Below are 22,124 nucleotides of genomic sequence, written 5' to 3' on the forward strand. Positions count from 1 at the left end.
TTTTAGATGCCGAACTAGGGGGTCGAAGTTTTTTTTAAAGAGACAGTACTTCGACTATGGAATGGTCGAATAGTCGAACGATTTTTACTTCGAATCCTTCGATAGTCATAGTCGAAGGTTGAAGTAGCCCATTCGATGGTCGAAGTAGCCCAAAAAAAACTTCGAAATTCGAAGTTTTTTAACTTCGAATACTTCACTAGAAGTTAGTGAATCGGCCCCTAAACATTTATAATAAATCTTATTTTGGAAAAAAAAAATTAAATTAAACTCGATTCGAGTTTTAATTTGAATTCCAATTTTGAGAGTTATCATACTTTGGCCTTTAAGAACTCGAATTCGGCTATTCGCAACCTAAAACCTGCCGAATTCATGTATACGTCAATTGGAGAGGTCCAGTGATCAGTTTGAAGATGTTTGCAACCTTCCTGACATTTGAGTTTTCGAGTCGGTAAAATTCGTCCGAGTTTTAGATATTCGTTTTTTTTAATATATAGTCGAACATTCGAATTTCGAGTAAAATCAAATTCATGTGAGTTAAAAAAAAACACATGAATTCGAAATTCGACCCTTGATAAATGTGCCACTATATGTCTCACCGGGGAACTAGAGAGATTCCTATCCATTACAAATCCCATACACCTACAGTATATTAGTGATGTGCGATTCGGGTTTTACCCGCACCCACCTGATATCCACCCGCGCCTGTCCTCTGGGTTCCTTTTATAGACCTGCCCCACCAATGATGTCACAAAAGGGGCGGGGCGAGCAGGCGTGTCCTTCTATAAATGTTGAACCTGGAAGTCGGAATTGTAAGGTCGCGGGGGTAAACCCGCGGGTATCGGGCCGGCCCGCACATCACTAACCCATATCTTAGCAAACAACTTTGTTTTTTTGGCTGTTAGCCTATAGTAAAATCAAAGGCTCCAGCTCCACACTAGGGTCAGAGTGGCCCACTGGGGCCCTGAAGAAACATCTGATGGGCTTCACGTTGGTCTTTGCCAGAACTCACCAACTGGGTGTCCTTGATAGATTCTATAGTTTGATCTTACTCTGGCAGCAGAAATGTGGGCAGTAATACAATAATAAAAAAAAAAAAGTAAAATTATAGATATTAATCATCAAACATTCACGGTTGTTTGGTGGATATATTTTGTTTCAATGCCAGTGTTACTCCGCTTTGACACCTGGATATAGCCCACAAATACCGACTTACCGTGCATATATAAAGCCCTTGAAAATACTTTCAGCTTGTCCCACGGCAATTAATACTCCAGTCGGTGCTGCGATCCTTCAGAACATTGATCCCTTCCTCTGAAAGTTTTATAGGATCTCCTCCATGATGGATGTTAACGCGGGGTCAGCCGTCCATTAAAGATTAAACTGCTTGCCCGGCACATTCAGCCTGATGCTAAAAGCTTCCTCTGACACTCAAAAACGAATCAGTCAGGGCAGCACAAACTAACATTATGTGGGAACTGACCAGGCAAAGATTGATTATATCGTAGTGTTTTCTCCCAATGAAGCAGGATGGGATTCTGATAGGGTTGCCACCTTTTTTGGAAAAAAATACTGGCCTTCCTGTATATTTTGATTTTTTTCCCTATTAATAACATTGGCATCATTTTTACCGGCCAGGCCAGTAAAATACTGGCCAGGATGGCAACCCTAGATTCTGAACAGAAAATTTTGAGCACATTAATTTTTCACTTAATTCTATCACTTTGGATATTCACAGTCAAAGCTTATGTATAATAAACTCCTCCTGGGTGCAGCTGGCACATACCTCCCAACATTTTGGAAGTAAAAAGAGGGACAAAAATTTTTTTTCCGCACGTAGCGCAGCAATTTTTTGACCACACCCCTTTATGTGGCCACACCCCCTAATTACCATGTTTGTTTTACAAAATTCGGCAGGTTATGAAAGTTTGAAAATATTTCTCTTATCTAAAACTGCGTTTTTGTGTCTCAAAATTGTTACAAAGTATCTTATTTGCACCTGTTAGCTGTTCTGGGCTCTCTGCTAAAAGCCAATTAAGTGAGAAACTTTGTTTCTTTTTCTGGCTGTTCAGTGCAGAGAAAAGAGGGACTTTCCAATACAAATGAGGGACTGCGGGTTGAGCTGTCCAAAGAGGGACTGTCCCTCCGAAAAAGGGACAGTTGGGAGGTATGCTGGCAGATGAAGGAAGGAGATTGTTTATAGAGACAATGTGCAATGTGTTGCTGGTATGATGGGTGGGGAATGGCGGGTTGTGCAGGCCTGGACTGGAATTCAAAATAGGCCCTGGCATTTCAAATACACAGCCCCCATCAGCCCACTAAATAGTGACTATGAGACCTTACAGCTGCCCCTCTGGCATTTGCCAGAATCCACAGATTTCCAATTTGGGCCTGGGTTTGTGCAGTTTTGAGCCTGTGAAATGATTGCTGGAGCCCAGGGATGCAAGTTATGCTGGTTATTAGTCGGCAGGTCACTGAGGTACATATATCCTGACTTTGCATGGGACTTAATAAGGTCTAGCTCCAAATATCTTCTTGGATCTTTATATCTTTTATGCAATTTTAAAGCAGCCTGTGTTGCTCACTTGGGTTAATTCCCCTACTGGCTCTCCCACGAGTACACAGATAAAGAACTAATACAAGGATCACAGAACCAATAAGATAAATCTCATTCTCTGGCGTGAATAGCAGCAGAGGCTTAATCCTAGCGGTCAAATGTGGTTATTTTTAGTGACCTATGGTGGCAAGGGGATTACATGTACAAAAAGCTTGTCAGACAGCTAACAAGAGTTAAAGATACAAGCGAATCTGGTGCCCTCTGCTGGGAAAAATAAATACAATGCTAATCTTGGTTATTCTACTGCAAATTCATGTGAACTGAACTTTCTCTGTGTAAATATGTGTGTGTGTGTGTTTGTGTATAGGTACGGATTCCTTCTCTGTATATTTGTATTTACACATATGCGGAAGGAGGTGCCATATTGTTTCCCTTAGACAGTACAGTATGAGAGTATAGTTTATTGTGTGCCCAGAACATTCCTTCTCTGTATATTTGTATTTATACATATGGGAAGGAGGTGCCATATTGTTTCCCTTAGACAGTACAGTATGAGGGTATAGCTTATTGTGTGCCCAGAACATTCCTTCTCTGTATATTTGTATTTATACATATGGGAAGGAGGTGCCATATTGTTTCCCTTAGACAGTACAGTATGAGGGTATAGCTTATTGTGTGCCCAGAACATTCCTTCTCTGTATATTTGTATTTATACATATGGGAAGGAGGTGCCATATTGTTTCCCTTAGACAGTACAGTATGAGGGTATAGCTTATTGTGTGCCCAGAACATTCCTTCTCTGTATATTTGTATTTATACATATGGGAAGGAGGTGTCATATTGTTTCCCTTAGACAGTACAGTATGAGGGTATAGCTTATTGTGTGCCCAGAACATTCCTTCTCTGTATATTTGTATTTATACATATGGGAGGAGGTGCCATATTGTTTCCCTTAGACAGTACAGTACGAGGGTATAGCTTATTGTGTGCCCAGAACATTCCTTCTCTGTATATTTGTATTTATACATATGGGAAGGAGGTGCCATATTGTTTCCCTTAGACAGTACAGTATGAGGGTATAGCTTATTGTGTGCCCAGAACATTCCTTCTCTGTATATTTGTATTTATACATATGGGAAGGAGGTGCCATATTGTTTCCCTTAGACAGTACAGTATGAGGGTATAGCTTATTGTGTGTCCAGAACATTCCTTCTCTGTATATTTGTATTTATATATTACCTCCCAACTGTCCCTTTTTCGGAGGGACAGTCCCTCTTTTGACAGCTCAACCTGCAGTCCCTCATTTGTACTGGAAAGTCCCTATTTTCTCTGCACAGAACAGCTAACAGGTGCATATAAGATACTTTGTAACAATTTTAATAAGGAGAAATAGTTTCAAACTTTCAAAACCTGCCAAATTTTGTAAAATGAACATGATAATTGGGGGTGTGGCCACAGAAAGGGGTGTGGTGAAAATGTCACTGTTCTACGTGCCTAAAAAAATTTTTGTCCCTCTTTTTACTTCCAAAATGTTGGGAGGTATTTATACAGAATATTCACACAAATAAGCTTTGTACTCTGCTGTTTAAGACAAAGTCTACTGACAAGAACATTTCCACCTGGAGGTAAGTTAGAGTTAACTACTTTGGTAATATGTTTACTCCATTTAGTTTTCCTTTAATATATATCAATTTCACAGTTTTGCCATTTCTACATTTCCCTTATCTCGGATATCCGCCCTGTTGATGACGCAGAACCGCAGCCACTCCGTCTCACGTCTTCCTGTCTCTATGGTGCCTGTCAGTCAGTCGTCTTACCCCGCCCACTCCCCGCCTGACAGCTGGCGAAAGGTCTCCGCCCTTCGTGGCGTCACTGGGAGGCCGGCTCAGGACCACTGCGAAGGCAAGATGGCGGCCACCACGGTCTCGGGTGAGCTGGGTGACGGGGCGCAGCGGGAAAGGGAAGCGGGTGGGAGGGCTGCTTAGAGGGAGGTTTCGCCGCTGACCAGGTCCTGGTTAATGTGTAATTGCTGTTCTGTACCTGGGCGGTGCCTTGACCTGGTTAGCGCTGGGGCCTTCTCAGCTCTCGGCACAGTTCTGCCCTGTCAGGATCCCCAGGCTTCCTGCTTGTGCCGGTGTAGGGCTGAATCAGGGGCCCGTGAAGGGCCCGCGCTTTCCCCTTGTATTTCCCATCCCTTCCTTCTGTGCTGTTACTGCGGACTGGGCCACTTACTCCTCCATGGGGGTGTCTGGGCTCCCTGTACTCACTTCCCTATATTATTGCAGCCCAATGGTACATGTTTGACAGCTGCAGTTTAAAGGGAAACTCCAACCAAAAACACATTTTTTTGCCCAATGAACTTCCTAATATTCATTCCTTATACATTTTCAATGGATTTAGTGTTACAAGTCAATGTATTTAACTCTGAAACCAGCCTCTGTCTGTACACTGCTGGCTCTGACTCCTGAAACAGCCTCTGTCTGCACATCTATGCACTGCTGGCTCTGACTCCTGAAACAGCCTCTGTCTGTACATATATGCACTGCTGGCTCTGACTCCTGAAACAGCCTCTGTCTGCACATCTATGCACTGCTGGCTCTGACTCCTGAAACAGCCTCTGTCTGTACATATATGCACTGCTGGCTCTGACTCCTGAAACAGCCTCTGTCTGTACATATATGCACTGCTGGCTCTGACTCCTGAAACAGCCTCTGTCTGTACATATATGCACTGCTAGCTCTGACTCCTGAATGCAGCCTCTGTCTGTACATATATGCACTGCTGGCTCTGACTCCTGAAACAGCCTCTGTCTGTACACTGCTGGCTCTGACTCCTGAAACAGCCTCTGTCTGTACATCTATGCACTGCTGGCTCTGACTCCTGAAACATCCTCTGTCTGTACATCTACGCACTGCTTGCTCAGACTCCTGAAAGCAGCCTCTGTCTGTACACTGCTGGCTCTGACTCCTGAAACAGCCTCTGTCTGTACATATATGCACTGCTGCCTCTGACGCCTGAAACAGCCTCTGTCTGTACATATATGCACTGCTGGCTCTGACTCCTGAATGCAGCCTCTGTCTGTACATATATGCACTGCTGGCTCTGACGCCTGAAACAGCCTCTGTCTGTACATATATGCACTGCTGGCTCTGACTCCTGAATGCAGCCTCTGTCTGTACATATATGCACTGCTGGCTCTGACTCCTGAATGCAGCCTCTGTCTGTACATCTATGCACTGCTGGCTCTGACTCCTGAATGCAGCCTCTGTCTGTACATCTATGCACTGCTGGCTCTGACTCCTGAATGCAGCCTCTGTCTGTACATCTATGCACTGCTGGCTCTGACTCCTGAATGCAGCCTCTGTCTGTACATATATGTACTGCTGGCTTGACTCCTGAATGCAGCCTCTGTCTGTACATATATGCACTGCTGGCTCTGACTCCTGAATGCAGCCTCTGTCTGTACATATATGCACTGCTGGCTCTGACTTTTGAAACATCATCTGTCTGTACATATATGCACTGCTGGCTCTGACTCCTGAATGCAGCCTCTGTCTGTACATCTATGCACTGCTGGCTCTGACTTTTGAAACAATGTAGCAGAAACCAGCTGGAGTCAGAACCTGTGGACAGACAGACCAACAGACACTGCTTTCCATTGAAATTACATTTACTTGGAATTTTTTAAATCATCTCCAATGCCAGTTGCTTAGAATAAAAAAATCTAATTCTATTCTACAGGCCCAGTGGGTAACACAGGCACTTGTTTCCAATATTTTACAGTCTGGGTGGGTACAAATAGTACATGATAACATCACAGTAGAGAGACAATAAAGCTGCCCATACACTGGCCGATTAAAGCTGTTGACGACCAAGTCGGCAGTTTGTGGGCCCCTCGGACGGGCTTTCCCGATCGATATCTGTCTGAGCCCTAGGGCCCTCGATTGGATCAGCCCGATATCTCCCACCTCAATGTGCCATAGAGCTTATATAACCTATGGACAGGAGCCAGTACCTTGCGTAATTCCTGGTGCACTATTAGTACAGAACATACCTTCATATGCTCAACCCATCAGCTCAACCCAACCGATCCTGATCAATATGCTGCCTCGGTGTATTATTCTCGTGTGCTTTGGTACCTGTTCTGGAAAGACACGGAGACAGTGGGCTCTGTCAGAGGGCAGCATAGTTGACTGTAAGTTCAGGGGCCTTAAAGGAATTGGTCACCTTTATATGAACATTAAGTATGATGTAGAGAACGATATTCAGAGAAAATTTGCGATTGGTCTTATTTTTTTCATTTGTAGTTTTTGAGTTAGTTATTTTTCGCTTTTTATTCAGCCACTCTCCAGCTTGCAGTTTCAGCAGTCTGGTTTCTAGGGTTCAAATGACCACAGCAACCATGCATTGATATGAATAGGAGACTGGAATATGAATAGGAGAGACCCTGATCAGCAATACAAAGCAGCAATAACTATAAATGTGAAGACTTACTGAGCATTAGGTTTTTTGTTTTTTTTTTTAGATGGGGGTCAGTGTCCCCCATTTGAAAACTGGAAAGAATAAGAAGAAGAAGGCAAATCAAATGATAAAAATGAAGACAAATTGAAAAGCTGCTTAGAAGTGGCCATTCTATAACATACTAAAAGTTAACTTAAGAGCAGAGACAGACGAGAAGATTTGGGGAGATTAGTTGCCTGGTGACAAATCGCCTCTTCTTCGGGCGACTAATCTCCCCAAGCTGCCTCCCCGTCTGCTAAAATCTAAATTGCCGGTGGAAGTGCTTCATTTTCCGAAGTCGCCCAAAGTTGCAGTTTGGGGAAATTAGTCGCCCTAAGTAGAGGCAATTTGTCACCAGGAGATTCTCCCCGAATCTTCTCGTCTGTCTCTGCCCTTAAGGTGAATCACCCCCTTTCAAGCTGCTCCAGTAAGCGATTTAATTAACTTTACAAATCAGGGCTGTAAAATTTCCAGCCTAAGGAATGGCCTTAGCTCTGCACTTCATGGTTAGATCTGTAAGTCACATGAAAACAGAGAAGGGGAGTTTCGCAGTTTCATTTTACTCTCAGTACTTTGTGGCTTGCAGGTGACACCAATAAGGAATCTTCAGTTTGCCAAGTACAGGTATGGGAACCCGTTATCCAGAACATTCTGAATTACAGAAAGACCATCTCTCATAGACTACATTTTATCCAAAAAATCCAAATTTTTAAAAACGATTTCCTTTTTCTGTGTAATAATAAAACAGTAGCTTGTACTTGATCCCAACTAAGATATAATTAATCCTTATTGGAGGCAAAACCAGCCTATTGGGTTTATTTAATGGTAGTAGATTTAAGGTATGAAGATCCAAATTATGGAAAAATCTATTATCTGGAAAACCCCAGGTCCCGAGCATTCTGGATAATAGGTCCCATACCTGTATTGCCTTCCAACCTGTAGGCTATCCTCTGATATAATGATACCCAGTTCCCATTCTGTATGATTTCATTGGTAATTGCCTTGCTACTAATTTAACAGGGAATTTACCTCTTGTAGTCACAGCCTTTACACTCGCCCCCTTCCTTCCTGATTAAATGTTGCAAACGTTTGCAGCTCTTCCCTTGTGGTTTATCGTTTTTTTTTTTTTAGCCCTTATAGTTTTTGGTACAAAAAGATCTGGGTATGCTTGGTACAGGTATGGGATCTATTATCCGGAAACCCGTTATCCAGAAAGCTCAGAATTACAGAAAGGCCATCTCCCATAGACTCTATTTTATCCAAATAATCCAAATGTTTAAACATGATTTTACTTTTTCTGTGTAATAATAAAGCAGTCGCTTGTACTTGATCCCAACTAAGATATAATTAATCCTTATTGGAGGCAAAACCAGCCTATTGGGTTTATTTCACGTTTACATGATTTTCTAGTAGACTTAACGTATGGAGATCCAAACTATGGAATGATCCGTTATCTGGAAAACCCCAGGTCCCGAGCTTTCTGGATAACAGGTCCCATACCTGTATTGTAGTTGCTGCCCATGTTGTCTAGACAAATAGCGATGCTCCTGTCTAGATGCTGTTGCCAGCTGCCTCATGCAGAGTTCCGTTTCTTTAAAGGGGAACTATAGCAAAAATTTAAATTTAATAAAAGCTTCCTCATACTGAAGTAAGAAACTATCTAAATACAATCAATTAAAAATTCTGCATTGTTTCTGAAATAATCAAGTTTATGTTCACTATTCCTCTCTCAGCATCTGTTTCTTCTCATTCTCTCTTCATGCAGCAGTTGGGTGTCAGAGGAATGATCCAATATATCTTATAGGGGAGCTCCCTTTGATGAATTAGAGCTCTCTCAGATAATTGATTCCAGTACAGGTATGGGATCCGTTATCCAGAAACCTGTTATCCAGAAAGTTCCGAATTACGGAATGACCGTTTCCCATAGACTCCATTATAATCAAATAATCCAATTTTTTAAAAATGATTTCCTTTTTCTCTGTAATAATCAAACAGTAGCCTGTACTTGATCCCATCTAAGATATAATTAATCCTTATTGGAAGCGAAACCAGCCTATTGGGTTTATTTAATATTTGCATGATTAGTCTTAATGTATGAAGAGCCAAATTACAGAAAGACCCGTTATCCAGAAAGCCCTAGGTCCTGAGCATTCTGGATAATAGGTCCCATACCTGTGCAAACAAAATCTTACAAAATAACTGCCTTTTGCACAAATTCTGCATGTAGAGAGACATGATGTCTGGTGATTTTAATAGTGAGATCTAATACATGTTCTAGGCAAAAGGAGCCCCCCTATAAGATATATTGGATCTAACTGTCAATGAATATCTGACCCCCAACTGCTGAATGAAGACAGAATGAAGAGAAACAGATGCTGAGAGAGGAATTGTGAAGATAAACTTGATTATTTCAGAAACGGTACAGAATATTTAATTGATTGTATTTACAAAGTTTCTTATTTCAGTATGCTGAAGCTTATATTACATTTTCATTGTCACGATAGTTCCCCTTTAATAGTCCAATCCTTTCTTTTGCTTTTATTTTGTAATGACAAATGTCGTTTCTCAGCTAGATTAATGCCAAGGGCAGGCGGTTGGTCAAGTGTTTTCTGTATCACAGAGACCGTTCCCAAATGAAGGCAACAAAAGCGTCTTGCTGTGCTAGCACCTGTGTTTTTTGGCAGGCGATGGGCAAGGGCCGTCTTTGTTGGAAAGTGCAGGTTGTGCCACTGACAGAGAATTAATTGTGCCCTGTTAGATCTGGACAATGAAACGGTGCCTAATTGTATTCATGGGCAGGGCAAGTGCCATCTTTATTGGAAAGAGCCTTAATTGTGCCTTGATAGGTCAGGACAATGAAAAATGTGCCTCTTACCATTCTTGGGAAGGGCAGTTCTAAAATTAGCTTTATGCAAATATATGACAGCAAGTGCTTTGTTCTGAGTCAGTTGATAGGTGTAGCAATGTATTTGGGTATCCAAGAAGAAGGTGTGTAGGTAACTAATGTGTGAGTAAGCAGTATATTACTGCACTGTGATCCAAATCTACCTGGAATGGAATAAATGACCCTGCTGCGCTTCTATTGTGGACAAATTCCACTGAATGCTTGAGACCTGGAGTTTTCTTTATGAGGGATCTTTCTGTAATTTAGATCTTCATACCTTAACTCTACTATAAAATCATGTAAACATGAAATAAACCCAAATAGGCTGGTTTTGCTTCCAATAAGGATTAATTATATCTTAGTTGGGATCAAGTACAAGAAAAAGGAAATAATTTAAAACATTTTGGATTGTTTGATTATAATGCAGTCTATGGGAGACAGCCTTTCCAGACTTTTGAGCTTTCTGGATAATGGGATTTCGGAATAAAGGATCCCATAGCTGTACAATGGCAATTGCAGCCCCTGCCCTTGATTCACAAATTGGGCCGATCCAAGTTGATTCACAAATTGGGCCGATCCAAGTTGATTCACAAATTGGGCCGATCCAAGTTGATTCACAAATTGGGCCGATCCAAGTTGATTCACAAATTGGGCCGATCCTAGTAGATTCACAAATTGGGCCGATCCTAGTTGATTCACAAATTGGGCCGATCCAAGTTGATTGACAATTTGGGCCGATCCAAGTTGATTGACAATTTGGGCCGATCCAAGTTGATTGACAATTTGGGTCGATTCAAGTTGATTCACAATTTGGGCTGATCCAAGTTGATTCACAATTTGGGCTGATCCAAGTTGATACACAATTTGGGCTGATCCAAGTTGTTTTCTCTAATTGGTCCAATCCAAGTTGATTCTCAAATTGAGCCGATCCAAGTTGATTCACAAATTGGGCCGATCCAAGTTGATTCACAAATTGGGCCGATCCAAGTCGATTCACAAATTGGGCTGATTCTAGTTCATTCACAAATTGGGCCGATCTAAGTTGTTTCACAAATTGGGCCGATCCAAGTTGATTGACAGTTTGGGTCGATTCAAGTTGATTCACAATTTGGGCCGATCCAAGTTGTTTCTCTAATTGGGCCGATCCAAGTTGATTCACAATTTGGGTCGATCCAAGTTGATACACAATTTGGGCCGATTCAAGTTGTTTCTCTAATTGGGCCAATCCAAGTTGATTCACATATTGGGCCGATCCAAGTTGGGCTGATCAAAATTTCTTGTTTTTTGTGCAGAACCATTGGGTACGGACCTTGTCCGTTGTTCAGCCAATGGGATTTTTTAGCCTTCCATGTCAATTTCTTACCACGCCCTGATTAAAATGGGCAAGTGACCTGCAGCCAATGGAGAGGACGGTATTGTCACCTGTACAACCAGTCCAGTCTTGAGTTAAAGTATTATTATTATTAAGACTAATTGAAAAGTTGCTAAGAAATGCCCATTCTGTAACATACTTACAGTTAACTTAAAGGTGAACCACCCCTTTAATGATATCAGTCAATATTTGTAGCATTCTAGAAAGCCGTAGGGAGATTGTCATCTCCAGTTGACAGCTCTCTGTCCCGCCGGCTGCTTTTCTTATGAGCAATGCGAGTGCAGCTGCTGATATTTTACACGTGTAATTGGCCCTCAAGCAACTCCCATGATCCTGGAATGCTGACGATCGTAGTTCACAGCAGTTCTGCTCTCCACTGCCCATTGGTCTATTCAGCGCCCTTGTAAGCTTTTTCAGTCTAATATGATAAATTTGTGGTGCTATTATTTGATTGGATAACACCCAGGATATGTCTGAATTAAGGAAAATGTAGTTGCACTGCGACTCTCGCTGAAGATTATCTGCTATTCTGAAAGTCGTAGTTCAGCAACATCTGGAGGGCTGTGAGCTGCTTGTCCTTGCAATGGATCATAGCACAAAATTCAGCCAGTGTCTGTTTTGCACTTCTCCGCCTTTGGTAAATAATATCACCCAACAACTTTATACCTTCTTTATTTGTGGCTTATGAGTTGTATTTATCTGGGGGATAAACGAAACCATTACATAGAATTCCCTGTATCACTTCCTCACATTACACATCATTTCCTTTCTGAATTAGTTTCCTTTTCTCATAATTCTGCTTCCACTTTTATTTCTTTGTAAAGGCAGCAGTGTGTTACCAGCAAACATGTATTAGCAGAATAATCAACTGTGCATAGCAGTGCTATTTGCGCATATTAACAGCCTAAGTTTCTTGATTTTTGGTAGAATTAACCTCTTCTTTAAATCTCTACACCGTTTAAGCAGATGTTTAAGATTACAAATGGGGGTGGCTTCCTATATTTTATAGTACAGGGGAACACTTTACAGGTATACTTTAAATGTGTGTATAGTAAGAAATAATATATTACCTTCTATATGTAATAAATGTCTGACAGCTTTGTGCCTTTATATGATCACAGAACAACCCCGTAGTGACTTCTAATATCCTTATCATTTACAGTAGGGGGTACATTATCCCTTATAATACACGAGTGATACTCAGAGTTCCCTGTATAACTCAGCCTGCAGCCTTGTGCCTTTATATGGTCACAGAACCCCTCATTGACTTATAATATCCTTATAATTTACAGTAGGGGGTACATTATCCCTTATAATACATGAGTGATACTCAGAGTTCCCTGTATAACTCAGCCTGCAGCCTTGTGCCTTTATATGGTCACAGAACAACCCCTCAGTGACTTCTAATATCCTTATCATTTACAGTAGGGGGTACATTATCCCTTATAATACATGAGTGATACTCAGAGTTCCCTGTATAACTCAGCCTGCAGCCTTGTGCCTTTACATTTGAAAGATATAGATTGGTGCTGTCAACAGTGTGTGTTTTGTTCACTTCGCTAGTCCAAATGATATACATAAACCAGGCCACTGTGCTCAAAAAAACCCTCCATGGTGGGAGGAGGTATTTCTCTTATTAACTGCCCAATCAGGGGAGCCTTGTGGACCAGCCTCCTTGTAACCTGACTTCTATAATAAAAACCTTTGGTGGGAAAAAAAAATGAAAAACGCCTCTATGTAATCAACCCAAGTGCTTTAAACAGATCAGCCCAGTGTGCGTGCGTGCGTGTGTGTATCACAACTGCCGTGACTGTTAGGCACAATTCAGATCCATGTAGGTATAAATAGAGCAGCAACTAGGGGTCCAGGCCTGTTGGGACACTGACCAATAAGCAGCTTCATTTTAAAAAAAATTTTACCCACGAGCCTCACACTGCTGCTGTTCTATGTGGCTGCTTTCGTATTTGGGGTGACTGTTTATTTGTGCCCTGGGTTCCCCTGGAACTATAGCAGTGTAACTGTTACCCCAATGTTTCTATATATCTTTAACCTTGTTATGAGCTAAGGGGGCCCAGTCTGAAGGCCAGTTAGGGGGAGATTTGGGGTGAGTGTTTATTTGTGCCATGGGTACCCCTGGAACTATAGCAGGGTGACTGTTACCCCAATGTTTCTATATATCTGTAACATTGTTATGAGCTAAGGGGTCCCAGCCTGAAGGCCAGTTAGGGTGAGATTTGGGGTGAGTGCTTATTTGTACCCTGGGTACCCCTGGAACTATAGCAGGGTGACTGTTACCCCAATGTTTCTATATATCTGTAACCTTGTTATGAACTAAGGGGGCCCAGCCTGAAGGCCTGTTAGGGGGAGATTTAGGGTGAGTGCTTATTTGTGTCCTGGGTACCCCTGGAACTATAGCAGGGTGACTGTTACCCCAATGTTTCTATATATCTGTAACCTTGTTATGAGCTAAGGGGGCCCAGTCTGAAGGCCAGTTAGGGTGAGATTTGGAGTGAGTGCTTATTTGTACCCTGGGTACCCCTGGAACTATAGCAGGGTGACTGTTACCCCAATGTTTCTATATATCTGTAATCTTGTTATGAGCTAAGGGGGCCCAGTCTGAAGGCCAGTTAGGGGGAGATTTGGAGTGAGTGCTTATTTGTACCCTGGGTACCCCTGGAACTATAGCAGGGTGACTGTTACCCCAATGTTTCTATATATCTGTAATCTTGTTATGAGCTAAGGGGGCCCAGTCTGAAGGCCAGTTAGGGGGAGATTTGGGGTGAGTGCTTATTTGTGCTTATGTTTTATTCTGTGAATTTTGATTGCTGCTTCTTGATGGATCTTCGGTGAATCATTGGCCAATCCCTACTTAAAGTATCTGTATTGTATTTGACATCTTGCAATCAATTCAATCCATTTGCTTATATAAATGAAGAATTTTCACGGTCCCTTGGCCTTGCTGAAGCAGTATTTTGGTTGCAAGCTCATTACCTCCTTCTCTGTAATTTGTAGGCGTTAAAGTTCCTCGTAATTTTCGACTTTTGGAAGAACTTGAAGAAGGCCAGAAAGGAGTGGGCGATGGTACAGTTAGCTGGGGACTTGAAGACGATGAAGACATGACACTCACAAGATGGACTGGCATGATTATCGGACCTCCTAGAGTAAGTATTGGGAGGAGGATGAAAGTTGTGGCCATTTTTGAAACAAAAGAGAAATAAAATCCATCACCCTCTTTAAGAAGAATCTAACTAAAGGCTGATTATACCAACTTATAGTCTCCCCTAAATAGCTTCAATTTGGGTGACTGTAGCCTTTAGTTTTGCTCCAGGAATGATTTGTTTATCTCTTATTTAGCCCTGTGGCTGCAAGTGTGGTGCTTTGTTCTAACAGAATTCAGCGAGGCCAGGGTTTTAACCACTGCTGCTGCTTGATAAATTAAGATGACTTTAATACATTAAGATATCTGAAATCCTATGGTAACTAGCGTAAAATTTGGTGCAGCGCCCTCTTTATTACTTCAAATGACCACAGGCCTGCTCAGTGTATACTACAACATTAATGGGGTTATGTAATTAAAGGCACTAAGTTTGCCCAGGGGCAGTAACCTATAGCAACCAATCAGCAGGTAGAATTTCCTGGTCACATGTTTAAAAGCAAACATCTTATTGGTTGCTACTGGTTACTGCTCCTGGGCAAACTTAGTGCATTTTATTACATGTGGGGGTAAATGTACAATAGAGCAGGTTAGTGCAATTGTCAGCATTACTGTGCTAATATCGTAGGTTCAATTCCATCCAGGACACTATCTGCAAGGAATATGTATATTCTCCAGTGTCTTTGTGGGGTTTTCCCCAGCTACTCAGGTTTTCCCCTGCACTTCAGAAATATACACAAAATGTGTGTGAATGTGATGAGAACTGCTCTGGGATATATATGTAGCCCTCACTGTATAGATCTGCTTTAAAGGAGAAGGAAAGGCTAAAACTAAGTAAGCTTTATCAGAAAGGTCTATATAAATATACAAGTAAACCCTCAAAGTAATGCTGCTCTGAGTCCTCTGTCAAAACAAACACCACATTTCTTTCCTTCTATTGTGTACTCATGGGCTTCTGTGTCCGACTTCCTGTTTTCAGCTTAAACCTCCCAGGCTAGGGCTTGAGCATGCTCAGTTTGCTCCTCTCTCCCTCTCCCTGCTGTAATCTGAGCCCAGAGCTATGAGTGAGCAGGGAGACACTCAGGCAGGAAGTGATGTCACACCAAGGTAATATGGCAGCTGCTATCCTAAACAAACAGAGAGCTTCTAGAGCTGTTTACTCAGGTATAGTAAAGCATTCTGCAGAATAAATATAGTGTTCTAGCTTGCACTATTGTGGCTAATCTATTGGCAATAAACTGCTTCGGTAGCTTTCCTTCTCCTTTAAGACGCCAAGGGATCTCATTGTCGATACCATTTAGGAAAGCTGGGGAACCAGTCAGTCAAATGCTGCAAGAGTTCCTCTCCCATTGTCTGAATGGGGCCCTTAAGTAGCTCTGTCCCAGTAAGGCGAGAAGTAAAAAAAGGCAGTAAAATCAAGATACAGGTATGGGACCTGTTATACAGAATGCTCGGGACCTGGGGTTTTCCGGATAACGGATCTTTCCGAAATTTTGATCTTCATACCTACTAGAAAATCATGTAAACATTAAATAACCCCAATAGGCTGGTTTTGCCTCCAATAAGGATTAATTATATCTTAGTTGGGATCAAGTGGAAGATGCTGTTTTATTATTACAGAGAAAAAGGAAATAATTTTTAAACATTTGGATTATTTGATTATAATGGAGTCTATTCCGGATGTAGGGACCCTGAGATTTGCTCATGCAGTTCCCATTATGTCAGTAAACACCTTAGGTTCCCTTCATTGTACTCAGTTTTGTCCCCCCCCCGCGGGGTCCAGAATAGTTAAAGGGGTTGCCCACTAGGGGGTAATATTCAGGAGTATAAAGGGATTCGAACCCCGGTGTTCAAGGTCTTGCCTGAGACCTCACCTCTGTAAGTTTGATACAGGTCTTGGGTCCTCTATTTGAATAATAGGAGGCCAGATAGTAACAGTTGTGCTTGTAATAATAGGGTACCAAGACAAAAGACCCCGGGCTGAAAATCCCTGTGAGCAGCACTTCATTTTTAGGAGGGAGTTACACAGGATTGTGGTACTCTGTATGTTACCCCATGAGAGCGATGGTGACTACTGTCATTAACTGTGCTGTGATCGAGAATAATTTACCATTTTGTTCCTGTTAATAAACCGCTTAATTTGCTGCAAGAGTTCTCTCTCTGATTTGATCTTTGCTGCATGGAACTACACAGGTACCGGGAGTTGCTGGGAGTTTCAATAGTACAAGCGGAGTCTTTGGGCACTATACAAGCAGCATAGCCGGGTCACACACAAATCCACAGCTAAAGTGCACTTACGGGTGTGCTACACGTAATTCAGAGCTTTCTTGATAATGGGTTTCCGAATAAGGGGTCCCATACCTGTATAAAAGTTATGTTTTCGATCCATTGCTGTTATTTATATGCAGTAGTCAATTGCAAACCCATGAACGGAATTGTCCTGGCATAGATATTGACAGTTTAAGTTAACTTTGTATATGTTGCTTTGTACAAATGCCTTGTTCGTAGCAACTTTTCAATTGGTCTTCATTTCTTTCAATTTTTTTTTCTTAATGGGTTTCCACCTTCTTATGCCAGACTCTCGTTCAAACCACTGCCTAGTTGCTAGGGTAAATTAGACCCTAGCAGCCAGATGGTATTCCAACCTGGTTAACTGCTGAACAAAAGCTAGTTTAAAATATATTAGAATATCACAGTCTCCTCCATACTGAAAGTTAATTTAAAGGTCAACTTCTCATTTAGGGACAGGGCACACGCTCAGATTCGGGGGGGGGATTAGTCGCCCGGCGATAAATCTCCTCTTCTTCGTGGCGACTAATCTCCCCGAACTGCCTCCTGCCGGCTAGAATGTATATCGCCGGCGGGATGGCACTTGGAGTGAATCGCCTTCCAATGTCGCCCGAAGTGAATGTAAATCGCCGGCGGGATTCACTCGGAGCACTTCGTTTTCCAAAGTCGCCAAGTTTCCTCGTACAAGCATCACTTTGCTTGGAAGTTTGGCACTCGTATCATTTTGCACTATGCAAGGCCAACTAACTATAAAATACTACTATATTTATTTCCATTTCTGATGATCTGATCCTGATTTTCTGCTCCTCTCTCTCTTTCAGACAGGTTATGAAAACCGAATATACAGCCTTAAAGTAGAGTGTGGTCCCAAATACCCAGAATCACCTCCATATGTTAGATTTGTAACAAAAGTTAATATGAGCGGAGTCAATAATTCTAATGGAGTGGTGAGTAGAGTTTCTTGTATCCTTAGATATAAAGGCTGCCGTCATAATTGGTATTGTGTAATCAATTATCAGAACTGTCTTCATTTTTTTTTTCTGCACTTCCTAAGAATTGTTTTATCGGGCTTCTTGTGCTTTCAGCCTTTTGCTCTTTCTCTTCCTTTGTGTAATATTATGTACAATGTATACCTGTACAGCCAGATTCTTTTCATACACTCGCCCAAGGGGATTCCAGCAAAATGTCTGTTGTAAGGAACCTATCACATGGGTTATCGCTGGGTTATGACTTGGGGAAAGTAGTAGATCATAGGCAGATCAACGCCGACCCCCCGTTAGTGCACTGCTTTAGAGCCATTTAAAATGCTATACAGGGGAGTAAATGCAAATTAAATAGGCATCTGATTGGAGAACCTTCTGCATATGAAATGAACCCCAGCATTGCAGATCTCTTAGAGAATTCCTGAGCAACTAACTATATATAGTTATTTGGAACCTGTTATCCAGAATGCCCGGGACCTGGGTTTTCCTGATAACGGATCTTCATACCTTAGTTAATGGGCATGTAAAGGCAAAAAAAAAATAAAATCCCATTTTTACTTTCTTTAAGGAAAAAATAAACCTATCTCCTATATACTCTAATTAAAAAATGTGTACTGTTTCTATAAGAAACCTGACTGTATGCAGTGAAATTCTCCCTTCATTTACTGCTGTGGATAGGAATTGTCAGACGCTCCCTTATACTCCGCTCATACTTATGAACAGCAGGGGGTGCCCCCTCCTTACTTCCCAGCCATGCAGAACTCAAGCAGCTTTGTTTGTTTCCCTGTAGAGCAGTCGGCGACTGTGTAGAGATTTGTATTGGATTTTATTTTTGCCTTTACATCCCCTTTACTGTTTCCAACTCCAGCTGCAGGGACAAAGATCATGGAGCCTGATTTAAACAGATAAACTGGGATTCTATTTGGAGGATTATATTGCTGCAGCCACTGGTTCTGCAGAGTTTGAGAAAGTTTGTATTAAGGTGGCCATACATGGAGAGATCCGCTCGTTTGGCGATGTCGACAAACGAGCGCATCTCCCTCCGATATGCCCATCTTGAGGTGGGCAATATCGGGCTGATCCGATCGTGGGCCCTAGGGCCCAACGATCAGATCCTAACGATGCCTAACAGGCGGTGGGATCGCGGGACCGTATCAACGAATAGATGCGGCCGCGATCCGGTGAAGCCTGTCGGGGGGCCCCATACATGGGCCAATAAGCTGCCGACACGGTGTGTCGGCAGCTTTTATCGGCCCGTGTATGGCCACCTTTAAATAATTAATACAAAAACTATAAAATCCACATTAGATTACATGACAACACAGGACCCAGTGCAGTCTGTATTTTCTGATTATTAATCAGTCTTGCTGTATCTGCTTCTGGCAGATATTATTTGACTTATTATTCAAATAATCAATATATATTATTGATCATTTCTGACAATCCCTAAGCAGCCCAGACCACACTGAGCATGTGCACAGTCTTGGTCTTGCAAAGATGTATAACAAAGTTACAAGATGGTGACCCCCTGTGGCCAACTTTGAAAGCATAAATCATTTGTTTGATTAGGCTTGTGGTGCAGTAAGTTCATGTTTATGTTTAGTATACAAAATACAGCATTTCTAGCCTTATTCTATTTTAGACTTTACTCCCCTTTAAGTCTACTAGAAAATTATGTAAACATTAAATAAACTCAATAGGCTGGTTTTTGCTTCTAATAAGGATTAATTATATCTTAGTTGGGACCAAGTATAAGCTACTGTTTTATTATTACAGAGAAAAAGGAAATCATTTCTAAATATTTGGATAATATGGAGTCTATGGGAGACAGCCTTTCTGTAATTAGGAGCTTTCTGGATAACCAAACCTGAATATATAAGACTTTAACATCCGCTGAATTTCTTTTCATTGATTCGTTTGTACATTTACCCGTCCGAATAACCCCGCTTTTAATTCGGTCGAGCTCTGACTTGTTTTTTATTTTCTCGTTTCCTCCGTTTAGGTGGACCCCAGGGCCGTCTCCGTTCTAGTAAAATGGCAGAATTCCTATAGCATCAAAGTTGTACTCCAAGAAATGCGGCGTCTAATGATGTCCAAAGAAAATATGAAATTACCACAGCCTCCTGAAGGACAATGCTACAGTAATTGAAAAAAACGAAAAACAAAAGTTCATAAAAATTCATGAAAAGAAACGGGAAAAAAAAACCGAAAGGAAACATTCACGCCCAATGTAAAAAAAAAAAAAAAATATTAAGCTTTCTTCATTTTACACAGTAGTAAATTTTCTAGATACATCTTGTAGGCCTCAAAGTACCGCAAACAAAAGTGAAGCTCCTGAGATAAAAATCTGTTTAACTTAAAAACTTTACTAATATTTTTTTTTTTTTTCTCCGTTCCCATCCGAAATCTAGAACGATCATGTCAGGTCTAACCACTGTCTAAATAGTTTTGACTTCTGGTGTCAAGAAAAATCTATTTAAATTTATTACTGTACGAGAGGAGTGTGGCACATTAACTCGACTGTGAAACCGTCTATCACACAATCACATTGCTGCAGAATTTCATTTTTTTTTTCTCTCTTTTTTTTGGGCCTGGTTTAATTTTCTTGCTTTCGACTTGTAGTTAATGAGCTGTTCATGAGTCCCACAAACGTCCCCGTACCTGCTCCCCTCACCTGCCTTCCCCTCCCCCTCTATTTTTATGTGTGCCTAGCTATAAACTGGGCTTCATGGACTACTAATGGGAATGCGTGCTAACATGGGTCATCCCTCCCTTTGTGTTCTCTTTAATAAATGCTGAGTGTGGCATATTGTGGGCTGATTTTTTTTTTTCCACATTTTTGCTTGTTTTATTTTTTTTGTTTGTTTTTAACAGAATATAAACCTATGTTTGCCCATGAGTTTGTTTGGTTTAGCTATCCTAATGCTGACTTGCGCTGCTTCCTGTCTGTGGGCTGAATCCCACCCACGTTTGACCAACCAAATGGACCAATGTTCCATGTTGAATCAGGTTTAGTTCATGAATGTTAAAGGAGAAGGAAAGCTACCGAAGCCGTTTATTGCCAATAGATTAGCCACAACAGTGCAAGCTCTATTTATTCTGCAGAATGTTTTACCATACCTGAGTAAACAGCTCTCTGTTTGTTTAGGATAGCAGCTGCCATATTAGCTTGGTGTGACATCACTTCCTGCCTCAGTCTTTCCCTGCTCACTCATAGTTCTGAGCTCAGATTACAGCAGAGAGGAAGGAAAGGAAGAGGGAAAGAGGAGCAAACTGAGCATGCTCAAGCCCAAGCCCAAGCCCTGGAGGTTTAAGCTGAAAACAGGAAGTCTGATACAGAAGCCCATGAGTACACAATAGAAGGAAAGAAATGTGATGTTTCTTTTGACAGAGGACTCAGAGCAGCATTACTTTGAGGGTTTACTGGTGTATTTATATAGACCTTTCTCTAATAAAGCTTACTTAGTTTTAGCCCTTCCTTCTCCTTTAAAGAAGATCAGTTGTATAGGAGTTCATGCAGCCCCTGGAAGGGTTATTGGAAGCAGTTATTTTCTTCTTGGAGTGGTGAAGACTCCCTAAATCTTCAGTATTCACTACCGATGCCTCTCTGATTTCTGAGGCTTCAACAAATTGCCAGCGTTTTTGATCTGATCTAGAGATGCATCGAATCCGCTATTTTGGATTCGGCCGAATCCTTCGCAAAAGATTCGTCCAAATACCGATCCGAATCCTAGTTTGCATATGCAAATTAGGGGTGGGAAGGGGAAACATTTTTTTACTTCCTTGTTTTGTGACAAAAAAAAAGTCATGCAATTTCCCTTCACGTCCCTAATTTTCATATGCAAAAAGGATTCAGTTCGGCCGGGCAGAAGGATTTGGCCGATCCGAATTCCTGCTGAAAAGGGCCAAATCCTGAACCGAATCCTAGATTCGGTGTATCCCTAGTCTGATCACATACCAGATATACACTATCTGCTGGTTTTTAGGCTGTTGGGGAGAAGTTTATTGATTTTGGTAGTGAGAAGCAAAGGATTGCACATTTGGAGGGAAGAGGGGTGTCGAGGCCGATGTATTTGCTCGGCAGAAAGGAAATGGGGGTTGAAGAGACCCATGTATTTGTCCTCTGCGTCTCTCTCTCTCTCTCTTCCCACCAAATACATTCACCTCTGCAACCCTCTTCCCACCAAATACTAAACTAACCGGCCATTATCTCTTCTCGCCAAATACATTGGTGGCAAGAGAGAGAGAGAGAAGCAGAGGCCAATGTATTTGGCGAGAAGAGAGAGATGCAGAGGCTATTCTACAAAATATTCTTATTGGAGCAGCAGTGGAGGCTGATAAGTTTAAAGACCGGGATTAAAGGGGAGCTGACGCTTTCAGGGAAATAC

At 41.7% G+C, this 22,124-nt stretch overlaps 1 protein-coding gene across 2 annotated transcripts in view; it reads left to right on the plus strand.

Annotated features, from left to right (window-relative positions):
* ube2v1.L (ubiquitin conjugating enzyme E2 variant 1 L homeolog) overlaps positions 1–20,543 on the plus strand; it is a 44,556-nt gene extending 24,013 nt beyond the window's left edge. The window contains 4 exon segments of one of the 2 annotated variants that reach the window (NM_001090835.1): positions 4,448–4,483; positions 14,323–14,471; positions 17,575–17,700; positions 19,739–20,540. In NM_001090835.1, coding sequence (NP_001084304.1) covers positions 4,462–4,483; positions 14,323–14,471; positions 17,575–17,700; positions 19,739–19,885 — 444 coding nt within the window. In that variant the 5' untranslated portion in view covers positions 4,448–4,461 and the 3' untranslated portion in view covers positions 19,886–20,540. 2 annotated transcript variants of the gene reach the window in all.
* Positions 20,544–22,124: the final 1,581 nt, after the last annotated feature.

The sequence above is a fragment of the Xenopus laevis genome, chromosome 9_10L (genome assembly GCF_017654675.1).
Source record: "Xenopus laevis strain J_2021 chromosome 9_10L, Xenopus_laevis_v10.1, whole genome shotgun sequence".
Taxonomy (NCBI): domain Eukaryota; kingdom Metazoa; phylum Chordata; class Amphibia; order Anura; family Pipidae; genus Xenopus; species Xenopus laevis.